This window comes from Oncorhynchus gorbuscha, linkage group LG19 (genome assembly GCF_021184085.1).
Source record: "Oncorhynchus gorbuscha isolate QuinsamMale2020 ecotype Even-year linkage group LG19, OgorEven_v1.0, whole genome shotgun sequence".
Taxonomy (NCBI): domain Eukaryota; kingdom Metazoa; phylum Chordata; class Actinopteri; order Salmoniformes; family Salmonidae; genus Oncorhynchus; species Oncorhynchus gorbuscha.
Genome location: NC_060191.1, coordinates 41,387,966 through 41,408,667, shown reverse-complemented (window position 1 = coordinate 41,408,667; position 20,702 = coordinate 41,387,966). Strand labels below are relative to the sequence as shown.

Below are 20,702 nucleotides of genomic sequence, written 5' to 3'. Positions count from 1 at the left end.
CCTGCAAAGTCTAACAAGCCCATTACCTTGTTTTGATTTCTTTCCTTTGCTAGTGGATACTGAAGAACCCATATCTGTTGTCTCATTGGCTGGTTGTGGCATTAGCAGCTCGCAGGCCCAGAGCTCACAGGAGGTTACAGAGGCATCCAAAGAGCTGCCTGACATCAGTGAGGAGCCCTTCTGAAAGAATGTTGTTGATGCTAATGCCCTGGTTATGATGGCTGTGGCAGTCTTCTTGTGGGGGGTTACTATGCATGAGGTGACTAGTAAAAGTGGCAATGTGACCATTGATAATCATTTTCACTAGATTCTGAATTAAACCAAACTGTATGTCTCATACCTTTTGTTAGTGTACACATGTGCAAACATTACTCATGAAAAAGTCCTTTGTAGGACTTTTCCTTGTCCCTTTCTTGTAATGTTATAAAATTGGGTATGATTACCAATAATCCACACTTCTTTGCTAAACCTGGACATTAGCATACACGTCTCCCATCTAGTGGCCACATGATTGCATTGCATATATAAAGAGTCACTGTCCTCCGCAAGACAATTTCAAATCTATAAATGAAATCAATAGATTTTTCAATTAGAAGTTAGTGTAGGCCTATCAAAAGTTACCAAAAAGTCATCATGCAGAAAGAAACATCAGGGGTCATATTCCAGTTATCATTTCTGTTTATTTGAGAAGCACATATTCCCATTAGCATTGTACATCTGAAACCTACAGTGGTCTCCCAATACCCGGTCAGAGGGGTCAAGTGAACAAAGTTCTCTATACTGTATTTGTCAAGGTTTTGCAGATTTAGGGAGTGTGAGTGGGACCAGTGGGGTTAAGGCTGGAAGCTGGTGTAGAGAGATGGTCAGGGTTTCTTTTCGTCCGCATTGACGCAAAGACTACCCTCTGCCGACTAGCAGGGGAGTTGGGACTGGGGGTTAGTGGGGAGGGAGGGGCAAGAAAATAGGAGGGAGGGAGAACGTAGTCCTCAAAAAACAGCAAACATTCGCTCACACACCAAAAAAACAAAAGCATTGATATCAAGCTGTCAAAACCATTGTACAAAGTGACATCAGAGCTTTGCAAAGTGACAAGTTGCCTTCTCTTGCCCCCACACTTAAAAAAGTCTCAATCATTAAAGGCCCAGTGCAGTCAAAAACATGATTTCCTGTGTTTTATATACATTTTTGCACAGAGGTTGGAATTATACTGTGCAATTGTGAAAATGTGAGTTAAAGCCCTTTTAGTCTAAGAGCTGTTGGAGAATGCCACCTGAAATTTCAGCCTGTTTTGGTAGGATGGATTTTTGGCCTGCCTGGTGACATTAATAGTTAATAGAGCAATAAGAAAGAGTTGAAAACCTCTGCCAGCAACAGCTAGCTCTCAGTTTTCCCCTCCCCAACCAGACCCAGACAGTCCAAGCAAACATTCTTGTTTCAGAAAATGCTCTTTGCCAAGATGCTATTTTTTCTTTTTGACCATTTTAATTGAACACAATCACAGTAAGGTACTTAATTGTTACCCAGAAATGATTTGATATTGAGATAAAAACAGCTGCATTGGACCTTTAAAAACTTTCACAGACTCCCTCTGTGAGCCAGCCAGTTAGTCCTCAGTGGCTGAGCCTCTGGTCAGTAAGGTTGGGGTCAGCTCCAGTACAGACAGCATGGCTAGGACGTAACTGTCAGTTGACCAATAGGCAGAAACGTTGAGCATCAGGCCTCATGCACACAGAGCACCATACCATACCACCAACATGGGCCCACTCATCAGGTGTCCAGTTTTCACATGTATTAACAACCGAGTAGGGAGCTTGTCGACTGCTAAGAACAAGGTGATAGCGAGCAGAGAGCGCTGACAACACAGGAGAGGACCCCAACCCTGGTCTGTAGCGTGCCACCAGGTGCAGTGGGTCTAGAGGGAGTAAGAGGGGTGCTGGGACCCAGGAAGGGCCCCCTTTACCTCCCGTCCTCCCTCTTAGCGCGGGTCTGCACCAGCTCGCAGGGCTGCAGTACCCAGTTGTTGTCATGCAGCCCCACGCAGCAGCCTGGTGTGTCCTTGTCCGTGCGCCGGCAGCACATCCAATAGGAGCGTCCATAAGGCAGGTCGTGGTGGTAAGGTTTGGGGTGCCAGCGGCAGAGAGACACGTCACCCCGTTCGTACTGCCGCTTGCACTGCTTGCAGGGGTCGTCGCGGTACAGCGGGTCCTGGTTCCAGCGCGAGTCGGTGGCGGGCACACCGTACGTCTCAATCAGAACCTTGAAGTCGTAGCAGGTGCACTTGAGGGCGGCCAGCGAGCGGGTGGGCAGGTAGCTGAAGATGTTGACCATGATGTGGTCGGGCAGTAGCAGCATGTACTGACGAGGCTCCAGCAGCCGCTGGATCTGGAAGCGGATCTCCAGGAAGTCGTGAGAGACGTGGCGGTAGAGACGGCACAGGGAGGGGTCCGAGCAGTCCTCCACGCTGGCCAGGGGGGAGTCCGGCCGGTCAGCAGCATCCCCAGCAGGATTGTTGTTATTGGCGCAGTCCAAAGAGCACATTCCACTGCTGCTGCCACTGTCCTCGTCAGACCCTCTCTGGGGCTGCAGGAAGAACAGCTGGCCTGGAGGGGGGTCCTCTGAGCCGTCGGCAGGGCTGACCCCACTGGGCATGGCGAAACACACCGTCTCCTCTTGCACATTCTCTGTGCTGTCCTTGCCATAGAACACACACTGGTCCACAGCACCCGTGACCACCACCTCCACGTGGAAGCCAGTCACCCTCTCCCGGGCCACAGGCTTCTTCTCCCCAGAGCCGAGCTCCTGGCTGGGGTCCGGGCTGCTGGAGGCTGGCCGGTCCGTATGGCCCTCCCCATGGGGGTCAGCTTTTGGAGAGCCGGCCAGCAGGAGGCTGGGGTCAAGTGACGAGGGGCTGACCAGTTGGTAGAGATCACAGGTGATCTTCTCGTTGGCCCGGGCCCCCGCCTGCCCCCCTCCTCCCCCACAGCTCATGAACATGCAGCGGGGCCGGCCTGCGGGCTCCGACTGCGAGCGAGGATCCAGGCTGGACACCCGGAAGGCTATCCTCACTTCGCCTCGGCCGTGGGTGGGCCCGGCGCGGCCAGAGTCCCCGCTCCGCTCCCTCTCCCTGGGAGAGTCCAGGCCCGACGCGGGCCTCAATGTGTTTTCCAGGAGTTGATGTTGGGACTCAAAGTGGGCTACAACCTGAGCCACACGCCGCGACTCCTGCTGCTCCTCCTCCTCCTCCAGGGCACCATGCGAGGGGTGTGGGGGGTCAGGGCTCTCTGACAGGAACACCATGGGGCTGGGGTCAGAGACTGTGCCCCGCAGGAGTGTGTGCTCGGGGTCTTCTGGGGCAGTCTGTCCCTGGGCCACCATGCCCTGCAGGGCCACGGCTGTACGCTGCTCTACCAGGGCCACCATCTCCGCCACGGACAGCAGGTCAGTCTCACTCACGCCGGGGAGGTCCTCTAGGGTGGAGGGCTCTGGGGGCGGGGGGGTGGAAATAACATGGGCCCGGGCGGGAGGGTCATAGGAGGAGCAGCGCCGCCTACGCTTGGCCTTAGTGCAGTCCGTGGCCCAGTTCCCTTTCACCTTTATGGCGCTGGGTCGAGGCAGGCCCACCCCACTGAACTGGTGGGCCACGAAGAAGGCAATCTTCTCCTTGGTGTTGCCCGGCTTGATGACGTACCAGGTGTCCAGCAGCACCCTTCCATCCTCCATCTGTGTGGCGCCGGGAGGGGTGGAGGGGGCCTGCGGTGCCGATGCCGGGTCGGTGTCTGGGGGAGTGTTCTCGGCGCCGGCATCCTCCTCCTCCTCCTGGCCATCCGCGCCTCCCCCGGCCTCCAGCGACGTGTGCCCCGCAGTGTCAGCCTTGCAGAGGGAGGGGGCTGCCCCACTGCCCCCCGTACCCGTGCTTCGGGGCTTGTTCTGGGAGTAGGTGCCAAAGGGGCGTGGGCACCACAGTCGGATGTGGGAGAAGGTATCTCGGTCCATCACGGGCCGGAGGGAAGCATATCAGCGGCGTCTAGGCTGGGCATCTGCTGTGCACCATGCCACTCATTCTCTCTGTGCGAGCCAGTAGGCACCGTCACAGGAAGAGGGCATACAATCTGTAGGGAGAGGGAGAGGAGTATTACAACATTAACCATCATAGGTCATCTAGCCGGGGGAGATAAACAGGAGTCATGTCATCAAGTTGTATTACAATACACATCTAAAAATCTAATTTAACGGCCAATTTCTTCCCATGCATTCTACATGTTGCATTAGTACTAAATACCGAAGTCACCTAGTCTAATTCTGTGACCTCTATGGAAGGGTGTGGAGACACTCACTGGATCAAATGTCACATCTTCTAGCCATTCATTACAGCAAGAGTACAGCATGTCAGCTTCTAGCCTCTTGGTGGTTCAGAAACCAAGTCGCAGTGCACAAGGAAATCAGGAGGACTCGTGCTTTCAGACAGCCTCAACAGCTAAACTCAATTAGTCAATCATCTCGCCTTGAAGGCTTTCAATCTAATTAAAGGCTTCCATTTCAGGGCCTTGTGTCGGGGCAGATGAAGGGAGGAATAAAAGAGCTAATGGATTCCCATCCTGACACTTCAAAAGAGGACCTGCCTAATAGGAGGTGAGGAAGAACAAGGAAAGCATATGCCTAGTCTATTTTTAGAAGGGGAGAGTAGTGGAATTGATATTGCCTGCCAGGCAGAGTCTAAAGGATCTTGGCTGCGGCCTGCAGGAAAACAGTTTACCCGCCGGGGGTGCCCATGCCATTTCATGTTACCCTGCCAAAATGTGACACTGGGTGCTTAAAAGGAACAAGTGGTGCAAAACTGTTTCAATGAGAACTTTAGAGCTCTATGTTGACAAATGTGTCTGTTTTTCTTGTTATGTATATTGTATGTGTGATGTATTTATGCAGGGCTCATCTGTAAAAGAGACCCTAGTCTCAGTAGGACTTCCCTGTCCAAAATAATAATATCACACTGTATATAAAATGTATGAAACATCTTGTAACAAAAAAACTGAACAAGCCCCACTCCTTCCATATCGTGATTCCAAACAAGTTGAGACAGACACCACTAGTGTTACACTATTGTTTGGCCCCTGAGGTGACGCTTACCAGCCAAACGTAGGCTAGATATAGACCTATCTATACACTTTGTCAGTTGAAAGCATGAGAACGTTACCGCCGGCTGAAGAGGAATGTCTACACGGGGTAGTCTGCTGCCCAGGCTGTGTGTGTGTGTGTGTGTGGTGTGTACGCACGTACTCCTGGGTTGGTTAAGGGCTTTATATATCACACAGCTCCAGCTAAGAGCCTGCAGATTACACCCTGTATGAAGTACATCCCAGGGCCACCAGCCCATTCCGTTTTTATCCCCCCACATAAAAATATTGGTTGGCGTAACAGGGACAGTGAGTGTCAGTCTGTTTGTCCATCTTTGAAACAAACACTGGCACTTCCTGAAGCAGACAGTGAGTGGCAGACAGTGAGTGATTCATTTGTCTCCAGTCAGATTCCCTCTCTATTGACCAGTATCTACTATTTAGAGCCACCAACGTTGCTTCAGAAGATTGAGAGATTGAGGAGGATGGCAGTCGCACTACCAGTCACCCAGAAGCTGGAGTCAGTGGCTATAATCAATCCTGTAGTCATAGCCTATTTACTGACTGCGATCCCACAATATCCCCTGCAATTTATTTAGGAAGTAAGGTGGCTGATGAACAGATGGTAGTAAAATGCTACAATAGTAATAAATGGCATGCAGTATGCGGTTCTATTCTACATGTGTTTCCATACGAGCCGAAACAAAGCTGAACTCTGCAGGGAGACACCATCTAATAAAAGCAGTATGTTTAAAGACATCTATACTGGCTTAATAACAGGTAATGAGTAATAGCCCGAACAATGACAGAGTCCACAAAATGAGGACATGAGACTGGTACACCATTTATCGTATCAAAGTGATATCAATGGACCAAAACACGGCCGATACTTTGCCGAAAATCTGTATTCCCCGACAGCTGATAAAAACTGCATTATCATTGCACAGGTTTTCCCCTCTCATTTGAAACAATTCCTGCAAATTAAGGCTGGTTTTAAGCTTTTTTTTGTTGCCTAAATCCTCCAAATCCTGTCCATGCCAAGCAGCAGTACAGAAATAGCTGAGTGCCGTGCCAGAGGCTCGTCTCTCACTGGCTCCCCAAGTTGTCTGACCGACCGCTGAACCACACACACACACACACACACACACACCACGAGGATTCACTCCTCCATCATGTAGTCATCAAACAATCCAGAGGCTTTCTGCTGGAGCATATTCAGCAGGCTCCACATCATAACAGAATGCTACAGATTTAACAGGGAATGTATAGAAACAAAACAACGGTTGTCAAATGCCACAGAATGCATTTCAATTCCACAACTTGCGTTTCTATCTGCGCCCACTAAAATACCACCGTTAGAATAGTCTCAGGCAGCGAAGGAATGTTTATTAGCACGACATCATTCCCATCACAGAGAAAATATAATATTGAGAAGAAACAGTTTAGGCATACTAAGCAGGGAAGGACCTTTCAGGGGAAAAACACTTGTTAGCCTGGAATTAGGATTTTAGTTTTTCCTCAGATAATTCAGACAGGCCCCTCATTCGCCTCTAGCGATATCCTCCCTCTCAGAGGCTTTGAGAATGGTGGACTATGCAGAGAGGTGATAAATTGCTCCAGCCACTGGCCCTCGCCTTGGCTGCGCCTGCAGGGACAATACAGCAGTAGCCCGTGCCAAGGTGAGGCTGATGATGCTCGTCTACAAAAATAATGGACTCCACCCACCCCGATAAAATGAACCCAGAGTGCCTTTGTCGCGAGAGGGTCAGGCAGACAAGCTGCCTATTGAAGTGTTTGGTCTGTTAGCTGTGCTTCTCTGGCAGTGAACAGCACTGTGCTGAACTGCAACGGATATCGAGGCCCTCCTTTTAAACTATAGCTCTTCATCAGGTTGTTTCTTTCCACCATTTGGCTTCAATGAAAAGAGTTCAACCCCTCACTCAAATAGTGTTGGTTGTAAAAGGGGCCAGGACAGTGGTCACCATAATGGTGATTTGTAGTTTCTCTGTAAATATTGAAAACAAACCCTATCAATACAAAACTGTTCTGAGAGGATTTTAGGCTGAACCAAGCTGATGATCCCAGGAATTTAACTATTGAATATAGACCTACATGTGAAGATGAATCACGAAGACGCCCAAAGCATGTTTCAATGCCCCATTTCTCCACTATTCCCATACTTCTGATTCTAGTACCAAAGATAAAAAATCTATAGGCCTAGTTCTCAGTTGAACAACATGTGCTTTTCCTGTAGTTTGATTATTTCTTTCATCTTTGAGAAAATAAGAGCTGTTCCATGTAAAACCGAACCCTTGAGTACCACCAAGTTCATAGGATGATGTTAACTATGGTGTCTAATGAAAGCTACAGAAGGCATCTATATTTAAGAAATCAAGGCATATATGTACACAGTTTAACTATTTTCTATCCTAAATATTAGGACTAAGCAAAGGCTTCGAACTCTATTCAAACAGATGGAAAAAGGGCCTTAGAAAACATTTACCAGAAAAAGTCTTAAGAGGTATCAGTAACACATCAAAACACAATCATGTTGATGTGAAGACCCCTGCCAGCTAACATCAACACACACACTGCCCTGTGCCTTAATTCTGTTATCAAAAACTTGCATACCTAAGATATTTTCCCATTTCTCTCATGAGGGAGGATAATGAAAGTTCACAAAAGTAACAAGTAAAGGTAGACCTACATATTAGCGATTTCACTAATATCTATTTGGTTATGAATTATTAAGTGATTCAAAACAATTATTTTACAAATTACTGCAATTGAATTGGCAACAATGGGAAAATCATAGTCACAAACCACTGTTGGGTCACCTGCTTACAGTCCTTCCTTCCACAACTCATAACGGTTCCCTCTCTCTTTCTACCATTTGGTGGTCAAAGCAAGTGTGACTACAGCCTGGACAAGCCCTCTCCATCCAGTTAATGTCACCTCTCCCGGCTACCTACTGACAACTACCCATGAGCCCCCGCTCTTTCCATTTACTGTAATCAGCTTCCTTACGCACTGAGCACCAACTGACATCAGGCATCCATGGACATTGAGAAGTATTCGGAATTTGGTCAGCCCCCCCCCGGCCTTGATTTCAACGTCCAAAGACGTTGATTTTTGGTCCGGTCCAGACCGGCCTTGATTTGGCCCAAACAGACATCCATGATTGGTTCAGATTTGGTAAAACATTTTTTTTAAATTAAAGTATAGTTCAGTAGAATAGAGTTCAGTACAGTACACAGTAAAGCACACAAGTTGAGTACACTAATTTACTGTACTCTACCGTACTACACTTGCGCTTTCCATGACAGACTGGACCTGGTGAAAGCTATGATCCCTTATTGATGTCACTTGTTAAATCCACTTCAATGAATGATTTTTAAGTCTTGAGACATGGTTTGTGCATGTTAGCCATTCAGAGGGTGAATGGGCAGGACAAAAATATGGAAGTACAACGCTGCTGGGTTTTTCACGCTCAACAGTTTCTCGTGTGTATCAGAGATGGTCTAACACCCAAAGGACATCCAGCCAACTTGACACGACTGTGGGAAACATTGGCATCAACATGGGCCAGCATCCCTTCAGAATGCTTTTGACAACCTGTAGAGCCCATGACCCGACAAATTGAAGCTGTTCTGAGGGAAAAAAGGGGAAACAGACATTTATGATTGATTCGGATTTGGTCCGGTCCAAACAAATTTGGTCTTGGGTGCTTGAGATGTCACTACAGACACCCTGGTTCGATTCCAGGCTGTATCACAACCGGCCGTGATTGGGAGTCCCATAGGGCGGCGCACAATTTCCCCAGCGTCGTTCGGGTTTGGCCGGCGTAGGCAGTCATTGTAAATAAGAATTTGTTCTTAACTGACTTGTCTAGTTAAATAAAGGTTACATTTATTTATATAATTTTCTATTTATTTTTAATAGCCAGTGTGTAGAATAATACCAAAATATGCAGAGGTCTATATTGCATATATCTACATTTGTGCGCCTTTAAGATACAACACTCTAATATCCATAATTATGCATTTATTTCTGCATAGTACAGATCAGGGACCCATGATGAAATTCTGTCACCTGCTGTAAATCCACTTCAATTAACAAAATACATGTTTTCAATGTCAAGGTGTCACATGTCATAGCTGACACCCCATTGTTTCGGCAGACAAATTTGAATCTTAATTCAGAGTAACGTTAGATATTTACCAGTGTTTGGAAAACATGGTCACCTAGCCAATACTGAATTAAGAAGCTGAAAATCAAACAAACGAAACAGAGAAACGTTACTGCACTGAGGAAGTACAAGTGACATGGACTCTAGCTATAAACAAAGCACCTTCAGAATTTAACGGAACATTTCCATTAGGTTGTAACTTACAGGTAGGTGGTCTACATGGGTAACCATGAGTAGCCAATGACTAATTATTGACATCCGAATGTGTTTATTCAATTGTCTGACAATGATCGATCAACCAAACAATGAGTTGAAATGACCAAAAATATGATACAAATGTAACAATTGCGCAATCTAGCTAATTTAGTTACATAGCTAGCTAGGAATAGGACGAAACACAAATCCTGGCTGTGGTTTCACCAGATGGTTTAGTTATTCTTATAACATTAAGTCAACCCGCTAGGTCCGTACCGTGGTTAACTAGCTAACTAATGTTAGCTTACATTAGATTAGTTATATGCAAATCAATTATGCTAACGAGCAACTACCTGACGTGCAGGCCGCAAAGAAGTAAACACTAACGTTAGCTAGGTAGCTAACACAACTAGCTGAAGTAACGTTAGCTAACCAACTTCATTTCCTAGCTGCTAGTTAGCTTAACGTTACCAATTTATCTAAGTTAATGTTAGCTGGCTAGCCAACTAGGCTAAATTAGTTAGAGCGTTATAGCCCAAGACGCCAACCACAATCTCGTTGTTACAAACACTCGCTTTGGCGCGGCTAACTGATAGGCACCACATCTGTCTTTGAAGTAAACATTAAAAATCAGTTAGCCAACTACGTTAAGGGTTGTGTCGTGTAACATTGTGTGCTGGCTAGGCGACCAAACAAAATTGCAATGGAACCCATATTGTGTGTTGCTGGCTAACGACATTGAAATGCAGCTAAGAATTGCTAACGTAAAGTGCAATTATTAATGTTATCTTCGTTTTACCTGTAGATCCGCAAACTCTTGACCTGCAACAGTGCGGATGACAGCACTAGCAAGTCACCCCGTCTTAGGCCCGTTTTCCTCTCAACAACCGACCGAGGAACCCGATTGAGCAAGGATGGGGGTGCAGGTGACTCGGGTTATCTTTTAGCGTTACGTGTCCACGTAGCTAGCTATCTGCAGAATATAGTACTTACTTTCTAATATCAACCTAATGTTAACCTCGAAGCCTACTGTCCGTTTTTTGATTGTACACAAGCTGTACTGATCCTGAGCCTGTTTCACACTCTTCCTCGTTCATCTGGCTACCTTTTCAGAGCGGACACAGGCTGGCCTTTACGGTACATTCTCTGACCAACCAAAATAATCGGAATCAGAACATCCGTGGAGAGGAAGGCCATCTTGTTGACAGGCAGCTGCACAAGGCCCACAGCCAATAGCAAGGCAGAGTCGATGGCGTGCCCATATATGGCATATATGGCCCCACTCACCCCCTTCTTTGCTCTCACCCCTCCCAATCTCTCAATTAAATTAAATTAAAAAGGGCTTTATTGGCATGGGAAACGTATAAGTACATTGCCAAAGCAAGTGAAATAGATAATAACACTCACAAGTTTCAAAGGAATAGACATTTCAAATGTCATATTATGGCAATGTACAGTGTTATAATGATGTGACAATAGTTAAAGTACAAAAGGGAAAATAAATAAACATAAATATGGGTTGTATTTACAATGGTGTTTGTTCTTCACTGGTTGCCCTTTTCTTGTGGCAACCAGTCACAAATATTGCTGCTATGATGGCACACCGTGGTATTTCACCCAATAGATATGGGAGTTTATCTAAATTTGATTTGTTTTGGAATTCTTTGTGGGTCTGTCTAATCTGAGGGAAATATGTGTCTCTAATATGGTCATACATTTTGGCAGGAGGTTAGGAAGTGCAGTTCAGTTTCCACCTAATTTTGTGTACAGCGTGCACATAGCCTCTCTCTCTGACACACACACACACAATGCTGCCGTAGATCCAATTTACAGTCATTAGCATTCAATACAACATGCTAGCAAATTGCAATACAACAAATGCAAAAGCATCAAGTTGCACATGCTATTCACTAAGCAAAACAAGTTGACATGACATCATGTAATGTCAACTAAAAAACTGTTTGCAATGAGAATGCAGAATAGCCTACTATGGAATGATATATGGCATTACAGTTTTATTACTATATATACACATGAAGGAAAAAGTAAGGAACCCTCAATGTGTCCCAGGTACATGTATATCATTATCCCAACATAATTATCTGACTGGTAAACAAATTCAACTTTTCTCCCACTGTATTTACAGTTTGAAAGTTTGAAACCATCAGCAATGCCACTTTGTTTTCCCCTGATCGAAACAATGTGTGAACTTTCTCTCAACAAAACTGTATACACTGACAGAAGACATTTGTATTTAAGGCTTTGCAATAAAGAGCTCAGGATGACGTACTATCAGTGTACAAAGAGTAGAAGATTGTTATAAGTCCTGTATATGTATTTGGAGATTTGATCATTGCTTGAGATTTGACAACAAAATACTAATGCTTTTAAGTGATTTATAATAAAAACTGTAAGAACCTAATATGCCAACATTTTATACAGCCTCTTCTTCAAATGCAAGATGGCCATGCATGCAAATGGTAGCACAGGTGGGGTTGTGTGTAGAAGGAGCTTAGAGCAGCTGATACAGCCCAGCAGAGGAGCAGACGGAACTGCTGAGTGTTGGGCTCCATGCATGAGCGCGCACTCACTTGTGTACACCAGCTTCAAACAGCTGAAAATACAATATTTTTGGTTATGGAATATATATTTCACAGCAGTTTAGATGGTACAATGATTCTATACACTATACTTGCTTATTTTGTCACAAACTGAAATTAAGCAAAATATTAGAATTTGATTAAACAGAAAATGGCGGAGTGATTTCAGTATAGTGCGTCTTTAATACTTTTCAATTGTTTTCAAATGGCTTTATGGTCACCACCACACCACAGTGTATGTGCAAAGTTTTAGACTGATCCAATGCACTTCCGTTCAAAATGTTATATCAAGACTGCCAAAATGTGCCTAATTTGTTTATTAATAACTTTGTTTAAAATTGTGCACTCTCCTCAAACAATAACATGGTATTCTTTCACTGTAAAAGTGACTGTAAATTGGACAGTGCAATATCAGATATGTCTATGTCCTGGGAAATTTTCTAGATACAAAATACATTTGCAACTACACGCCTTCCCTATAACAACATTCTCAGTAACAGTAAAAAAAAGTTTTACTTGCTAAGACTGTGAAATGCAGTTGTTTATCTACCTCTGTTAAATGCACTGACTGTAAGTCACTGAATAAAAGTGCCTGCTAAATGACCAAAATGCAAATGTAAAAATACAAATGGCAAAACACACTTGCTCCGAGTTGGAGCGAGCGGTCGCATCGGCACTTCGCTCCGCAGGTAGTATAACTTTTTCATTACATTTCATTATAGCACAACGGTTTGATTTGTCTAATCTTAGCAATTTCTTCTTAGCTAGCTACATAGCCGTCTTTGTATCAAAGATAATTGTGTAATTATCGTATTTCGCCGTCCTAACGTAGTCTTCACTAGCCAGCTAGCTAACGTCCACTGATTAGCTGCACTGGAGAAACTATTACACTCAACTGAACGACTTGATTAGTGTAGTGTTACCTAGCTACATAGCTGTCTTTGCTGTCTTCGTATCCAAGATAATTGTGTAGTTTAGAGCGTGTAGTCTTAGAGTGATTATCTTAATTTACCGAGGTTAGCTAGCCAGCTATTTGTCGTCCTTAACGTAGGAGACTCTGCTAGCTAGCCAACAGCTAGCCGACAGCTAGCCGACAGCTAGCCAACGTCTACCGAATAGACTCAACAACCCGGTCGCATTCACAGGTAGTATCACATTTTCATTTCATTTCATTACAGTACAACGGTTTGATTTGTTTGATCATAGCTAGCTACATAGCTAGCTACATAGCAGTCTTTGTATCAAAGATAATTGTGTAGTCTAGAGCGATTTTCTAGGTTAGCTAGCCAGCTATTGTCGTTCTTTTAACGCAACGTAACGTAAACAACACTGCTAGCTAGCCAGCTAGCCCCCGAATAGCAGCACTGTCGAAACTATTACACTCAACGGAACGACTTGATTAGTGTAGTGTCAACAACGCACCCACTGCCAGCTAGCCTACTTCAGCAGTACTGTATCATTTTAATCATTTTAGTCAATAAGATTCTTGCTACGTAAGCTTAACTTTCTGAACATTCGAGACGTGTAGTCCACTTGTCATTCCAATCTCCTTTGCATTAGCGTAGCCTCTTCTGTAGCCTGTCAACTATGTGTCTGTCTATCCCTGTTCTCTCCTCTCTGCACAGACCATACAAACGCTCCACACCGCGTGGCCGCGGCCACCCTAATCTGGTGGCCCCAGCGCGCACGACCCACGTGGAGTTCCAGGTCTCCGGTAGCCTCTGGAACTGCCGATCTGCGGCCAACAAGGCAGAGTTCATCTCAGCCTATGCCTCCCTCCAGTCCCTCGACTTCTTGGCACTGACGGAAACATGGATCACCACAGACAACACTGCTACTCCTACTGCTCTCTCTTCGTCCGCCCACGTGTTCTCGCACACCCCGAGAGCTTCTGGTCAGCGGGGTGGTGGCACCGGGATCCTCATCTCTCCCAAGTGGTCATTCTCTCTTTCTCCCCTTACCCATCTGTCTATCGCCTCCTTTGAATTCCATGCTGTCACAGTTACCAGCCCTTTCAAGCTTAACATCCTTATCATTTATCGCCCTCCAGGTTCCCTCGGAGAGTTCATCAATGAGCTTGATGCCTTGATAAGCTTCTTTCCTGAGGACGGCTCACCTCTCACAGTTCTGGGCGACTTTAACCTCCCCACATCTACCTTTGACTCATTCCTCTCTGCCTCCTTCTTTCCACTCCTCTCATCTTTTGACCTCACCCTCTCACCTCCCCCCCTACTCACAAGGCAGGCAATACACTTGGCCTCATCTTTACTAGATGCTGTTCTTCCACTAACCTCATTGCAACTCCCCTCCAAGTCTCCGACCACTACCTTGTATCCTTTTCCCTCTCGCTCTCATCCAACACCTCCCACACTGCCCCTACTCGGATGGTATCGCGCCGTCCCAACCTTCGCTCTCTCTCCCCAGCTACTCTCTCCTCTTCCATCCTATCATCTCTTCCCTCTGCTCAAACCTTCTCCAACCTATCTCCTGATTCTGCCTCCTCAACCCTCCTCTCCTCCCTCTCTGCATCCTTTGACTCTCTATGTCCCCTATCTTCCAGGCCGGCTCGGTCCTCCCCTCCCGCTCCGTGGCTCGATGACTCATTGCGAGCTCACAGAACAGGGCTCCGGGCAGCCGAGCGGAAATGGAGGAAAACTCGCCTCCCTGCGGACCTGGCATCCTTTCACTCCCTCCTCTCTACATTTTCCTCCTCTGTCTCTGCTGCTAAAGCCACTTTCTACCACTCTAAATTCCAAGCATCTGCCTCTAACCCTAGGAAGCTCTTTGCCACCTTCTCCTCCCTCCTGAATCCTCCTCCCCCTCCCTCCTCTCTGCAGATGACTTCGTCAACCATTTTGAAAAGAAGGTCAACGACCTCCGATCCTCGTTTGCTAAGTCAAACGACACCGCTGGTTCTGCTCACACTGCCCTACCCTGTGCTCTGACCTCTTTCTCCCCTCTCTCTCCAGATGAAATCTCGCGTCTTGTGACGGCCGGCCGCCCAACAACCTGCCCGCTTGACCCTATCCCCTCCTCTCTTCTCCAGACCATTTCCGGAGACCTTCTCCCTTACCTCACCTCGCTCATCAACTCATCCCTGACCGCTGGCTACGTCCCTTCCGTCTTCAAGAGAGCGAGAGTTGCACCCCTTCTGAAAAAACCTACACTCGATCCCTCCGATGTCAACAATTACAGACCAGTATCCCTTCTTTCTTTTCTCTCCAAAACTCTTGAACGTGCCGTCCTTGGCCAGCTCTCCCGCTATCTCTCTGAATGACCTTCTTGATCCAAATCAGTCAGGTTTCAAGACTAGTCATTCAACTGAGACTGCTCTCCTCTGTATCACGGAGGCGCTCCGCACTGCTAAAGCTAACTCTCTCTCCTCTGCTCTCATCCTTCTAGATCTATCGGCTGCCTTCGATACTGTGAACCATCAGATCCTCCTCTCCACCCGCTCCGAGTTGGGCATCTCCGGCGCGGCCCACGCTTGGATTGCATCCTACCTGACAGGTCGCTCCTACCAGGTGGCGTGGCGAGAATCTGTCTCCTCACCACGCGCTCTCACCACTGGTGTCCCCAGGGCTCTGTTCTAGGCCCTCTCCTATTCTCGCTATACACCAAGTCACTTGGCTCTGTCATAACCTCACATGGTCTCTCCTATCATTGCTATGCAGACGACACACAATTAATCTTCTCCTTTCCCCCTTCTGATGACCAGGTGGCGAATCACATCTCTGCATGTCTGGCAGACATATCAGTGTGGATGACGGATCACCACCTCAAGCTGAACCTCGGCAAGACGGAGCTGCTCTTCCTCCCGGGAAGGACTGCCCGTTCCATGATCTCGCCATCACGGTTGACAACTCCATTGTGTCCTCCTCCCAGAGCGCTAAGAACCTTGGCGTGATCCTGGACAACACCCTGTCGTTCTCAACCAACATCAAGGCGGTGGCCCGTTCCTGTAGGTTCATGCTCTACAACATCCGCAGAGTACGACCCTGCCTCACACAGGAAGCGGCGCAGGTCCTAATCCAGGCACTTGTCATCTCCCGTCTGGATTACTGCAACTCACTGTTGGCTGGGCTCCCTGCCTGTGCCATTAAACCCCTTCAACTCATCCAGAACGCCGCAGCCTGTCTGGTGTTCAACCTTCCCAAGTTCTCTCACGTCACCCGCTCCTCCGTTCTCTCCACTGGCTTCCAGTTGAAGCTCGCATCCGCTACAAGACCATGGTGCTTGCCTACGGAGCTGTGAGGGGAACGGCACCTCAGTACCTCCAGGCTCTGATCAGGCCCTACACCCAAACAAGGGCACTGCGTTCATCCACCTCTGGCCTGCTCGCCTCCCTACCACTGAGGAAGTACAGCTCCCGCTCAGCCCAGTCAAAACTGTTCGCTGCTCTGGCCCCCCAATGGTAGAACAAACTCCCTCACGACGCCAGGACAGCGGAGTCAATCACCACCTTCCGGAGACACCTGAAACCCCACCTCTTTAAGGAATACCTAGGATAGGATAAGTAATCCCTCTCACCCCCCCCCCCTTTAAGATTTAGATGCACTATTGTAAAGTGACTGTTCCACTGGATGTCATAAGGTGAATGCACCAATTTGTAAGTCGCTCTGGATAAGAGCGTCTGCTAAATGACTTAAATGTAAATGTATTATTATTGGCCTTGTTTCATAGGCTCATTAGAATAATACCCAGCATGCCTTGCAAGTGTTCACTGGGGTGGGGTGAGGGGTGGGGGGGTTGAGGATTACAGGAGTAATAAAGGCCTAGTTCACAAACCTTGTTGTGTAATTATGTTTTATTTTTTATGGAGTGATGCATTACCCTCAGCACCCCTACTTCCCATGGCTATGTTTGCAGGTGGTTTCATGGACAAATGTGCCTTTGTTTAAAGGAGAATATTGTTGAGCTATTGCATTACTTGGCTGCTGTGTAGGAATTTCCTATGTTTATCCCAAAAGATACTCATCATCAGCAGTTGTGGTGTGCAGGTAAAATCCCCAGGGAAGCCAAGCCAGGGAGAAAAATTCCCTATTACAACCTGTGTTGTGATAATAGAGTACCAATTATGAGTCATAATACCTATAAAACCTAAAGGTCAAACAGGGAAATGGTTCCAATCGATTTTCCACCATTCATTTTCAATTTTAGAAACCCTTAAAAGAAGGGAATAAGGGCTGTTTCACGTAGGCTTACACTGGCATGACGTTTTAAAAACCATGTAAATCTCTCAAGAACAAGGTGATTTTTATCAAGATATATTTGCCTGTTTTTAACCCCCAAAAATGAAATGTTAATTAGCTGCTAATGTGGCTATCATAAAGAACTACAAATGCCATGATGATCTGGATGAGACTGCCGAATCGAGGCAAAGAATATGGTAAGAATATGTTCCGGGATTCTTCCGATGGCATTGAGGACTACACCACATCAGTCACTGGCTTTATCAATAAGTGCATCGAGGACGTCGTCCACACAGTGACCATACGTACATACCCCAACCAGAAGCCATGGATTACAGGCAACATTCACACTGGGCTAAAGGGTAGAGCTGCCGTTTTCAAGGAGCAGGACTCTAACCCTAGACCCATTCCAATTTGCATAGCGCACCAGCAGATCCACAGATGATGCAATCTTTATTGCACTCCACACTGCCCTTTCACACCTGGACAAAAGGAACACCTATGTGAGAATGCTATTCATTGACTACAGCTTAGCGTTCAACACCATAGTGCCCTCAAAACCCATCACTAAGCTAAGGACCCTGGGACTAAACACCTCCCTCTGCAACTGTATCCTGGAGTTCCTGATGGGCCGCCCCCAGGTGGTAAGGGTAGGTAACAACACATCCGCCACGCTGATCCTCAACACGGGGGCCCCTCAGGGGTGCGTGCTCAGTCCCCTCCTGTACTCCCTGTTCACTCATGACTGCATGGCCAGGCATGACTCCAACACCATCATTAAGTTTGCTGATGACAACAGTGGTAGGCCTGATCACCGACAACGATGAGGCAGCCTAGAGACCTGACCGTGTGGTGCAAGGATAACAACCTCTCCCTCAACGTGATCAAGACAAAGGAGATGATTGTGGACTACATGAAAAGGAGGACCGAACATGCCCCCAGTCTCATCCACAGGGCTGTAGTGGAGCAGGTTGAGAGCTTCAAGTTCCTTGGCGTCCACATCACCAACAAACTAACATGGTCCACGCACACCAAGACAGTCGGGAAAAGGGTACGACAAAACGTATTCCCCCTTAGGAGACTGAAAAGATTTGGCATGGGTCCTGAGATCCTCAAAATGTTTTACAGCTGCACCATCAAGAGCATCCTGACGGGTTGCATCACTGCCTGGTATGGCAACTGCCCAGCCTCCGACCGCAAGGCACTACAGAGGGTAGTTCGTACGGCCCAGTACATCACCAGGGCCAAGCTTCCTGCCATCTAGGTCCTCTATACCAGGCGGTGTCAGAGGAAGGCCCTAAAAATCCAGCCACCCTAATCATAGAAAGAAAGAAAGAATCCAGCCACCCTAATCATAGACTGTTCTCTCTGCTACCGCAAGGCAATCGGTACCGGAGCGCCAAGTCGAGGTCCAAGAGGCTTCTATTGGCGTGATCCTGGACAACAAACTGTCGTTCTCAACTAATATCAAGGCGGTGGCCCGTTCCTGTAGGTTCATGCTCTACAACATCCGCAGAGTACGACCCTGCCTCACACAGGAAGCGGCGCAGGTCCTAATCCAGGCACTTGTCATCTCCCGTCTGGATTACTGCAACTCGCTGTTGGCTGGGCTCCCTGCCTGTGCCATTAAACCCCTACAACTCATCCAGAACGCCGCAGCCCGTCTAGTGTTCAACCTTCCCAAGTTCTCTCACGTCACCCCGCTCCTCCGCTCTCTCCACTGGCTTCCAGTTGAAGCTCGCATCCGCTACAAGACCATGGTGCTTGCCTACGGAGCTGTGAGGGGAACGGCACCTCAGTACCTCCAGGCTCTGATCAGGCCCTACACCCAAATAAGGGCACTGCGTTCATCCACCTCTGGCCTGCTCGCCTCCCTACCACTGAGGAAGTACAGTTCCCGCTCAGCTCAGTCAAAACTGTTCGCTGCTCTGGCTCCCCAATGGTGGAACAAACTCCCTCACGACGCCAGGACAGCGGAGTCAATCACCACCTTCCGGAGACACCTGAAACCCCACCTCTTTAAGGAATACCTAGGATAGGATAAAGTAATCCTTCTCACCCCCCCCTTAAAATATTTAGATGCACTATTGTAAAGTGGTTGTTCCACTGGATGTCACTACCCCCAAGCAATAAGACTCCTGAACAGCTAATCTAAGGGCTACCCAGACCCCTCTGCTGTTACTATGTTTATTAGCTATATATATCAGAGCAGGAGATGTTCACCCCTCTGCGTCCAGACTGCAAATGAATTACGCATGCAGGAAGCCACTGCTGGCTGATCCTGCCCTGGCTTACATTCAGGGCGGGATGTAAATGTAAAATGTTTTTTGTCTAAAAATAAATCACTGCATTTGACTCACACAGCCTCTGTCACTTACTCACCTTGTCCACTGTGTGTGTGCCTCTTTGTGACACAAGCTAAACATCTAGCTGGCTAGCTCATGTCTCAGTCTAAACTGTACACTCAAAAATACAGAAAGTAGTGGGAATCAAACCCTGAATTTAAAGGCTGGTTGAAGCAGTGTATTGGAGATGATACACGGGCATACTGCCTGTATTTTAAGGCTGATTTCAAAGCCAAACTTGATGTAAAAAAAACACATGACAACTCAAAAACATACTCAAAAGGCAAAGCCTTATAACAGTTCCACCCAAAACAAGCTGCCATTTATGGTTTAAAAAATTGACTCAGCAAAAAAGGCTGAGGCCACCATGGCATTAGCTATCGCTGAACACTGATTGTTCCATGCTGGCATGTGATCACATTGGAGAAGCATGTAGAGCTGCTCTCTCAGACTCCACTACTGCTACCCACTTGAAAATGCACAAAGTGCACAGAAATTATTAATGGTGTTCTAGCACCATACTTTCTGAAAAGGTTGGTTGCAGATGTGGTTGACCAGCGTTTCAGCCTCCTCCTCGATGAGTCCATGGGATGTAAGTGTTTCTAAGTACCTGGGGGTTATGATAAGGTACTTTAGTGACACCAAGCAGACAATTGTATCAACATGTCTGGGGCTTGTTGAGTTGGAGAGAAGAGATGCCAAATCTATAGCCCGTGCTGTTGTAGCTTTCCTCGAGAAGTGTTGTCTTAAAAAAGAGAAACTCCTGGGGATAGGAACTGACAATGCCTCTTATGACGGGGATTGACAATGGGGTCCATAATGTGCTGAAGGAGGAGTATGGCCTCAAATATCTGGTTCTTATTCGCTGTGTGTGCCACTCTCTGCAGCTTGCTCATTTGTAGTTCTAAACATATTTAGGGTGTTTTTACTCACGTTTTTGTCTCTCCCGTTTTTGTCTCTCCTCTCTCCTACAGCGTCCATCACAATTACATGCACATGGCCAATTATGCAAATTAGGCGATGGCGTCATTTAGCGACTTCCAGCCACTTTTAGGACAGCCAATAGCTAC

The 20,702-nt window shown here is 47.0% G+C and overlaps 1 protein-coding gene across 2 annotated transcripts; it reads right to left on the bottom strand.

Moving 5' to 3' along the window:
* Positions 1–660: 660 nt before the first annotated feature.
* On the bottom strand, positions 661–20,682 carry LOC124005395 (F-box only protein 46-like). 2 transcript variants are annotated; one of them, XM_046314615.1, is made up of 2 exons: positions 20,566–20,682; positions 661–4,109 (listed from the first exon to the last, which is right to left on the bottom strand). In XM_046314615.1, the coding sequence occupies exon 2, from the start codon at positions 3,991–3,993 to the stop codon at positions 1,957–1,959; it is 2,037 nt and encodes a 678-aa protein (XP_046170571.1). In that variant the 5' UTR covers positions 3,994–4,109; positions 20,566–20,682; the 3' UTR covers positions 661–1,956. The 2 variants fall into 2 exon arrangements, with proteins under 2 accessions (XP_046170571.1, XP_046170570.1); XM_046314614.1 differs by lacking the exon at positions 20,566–20,682 and adding an exon at positions 10,295–10,708.
* Between the last annotated feature and the right edge of the window lie 20 nt (positions 20,683–20,702).

Bases quoted from the DNA above. Each gene is read 5' to 3' on its own strand.
- LOC124005395 (XM_046314615.1), bottom strand. From the start codon at position 3,993: ATGGACCGAGATACCTTCTCCCACATCCGACTGTGGTGCCCACGCCCC.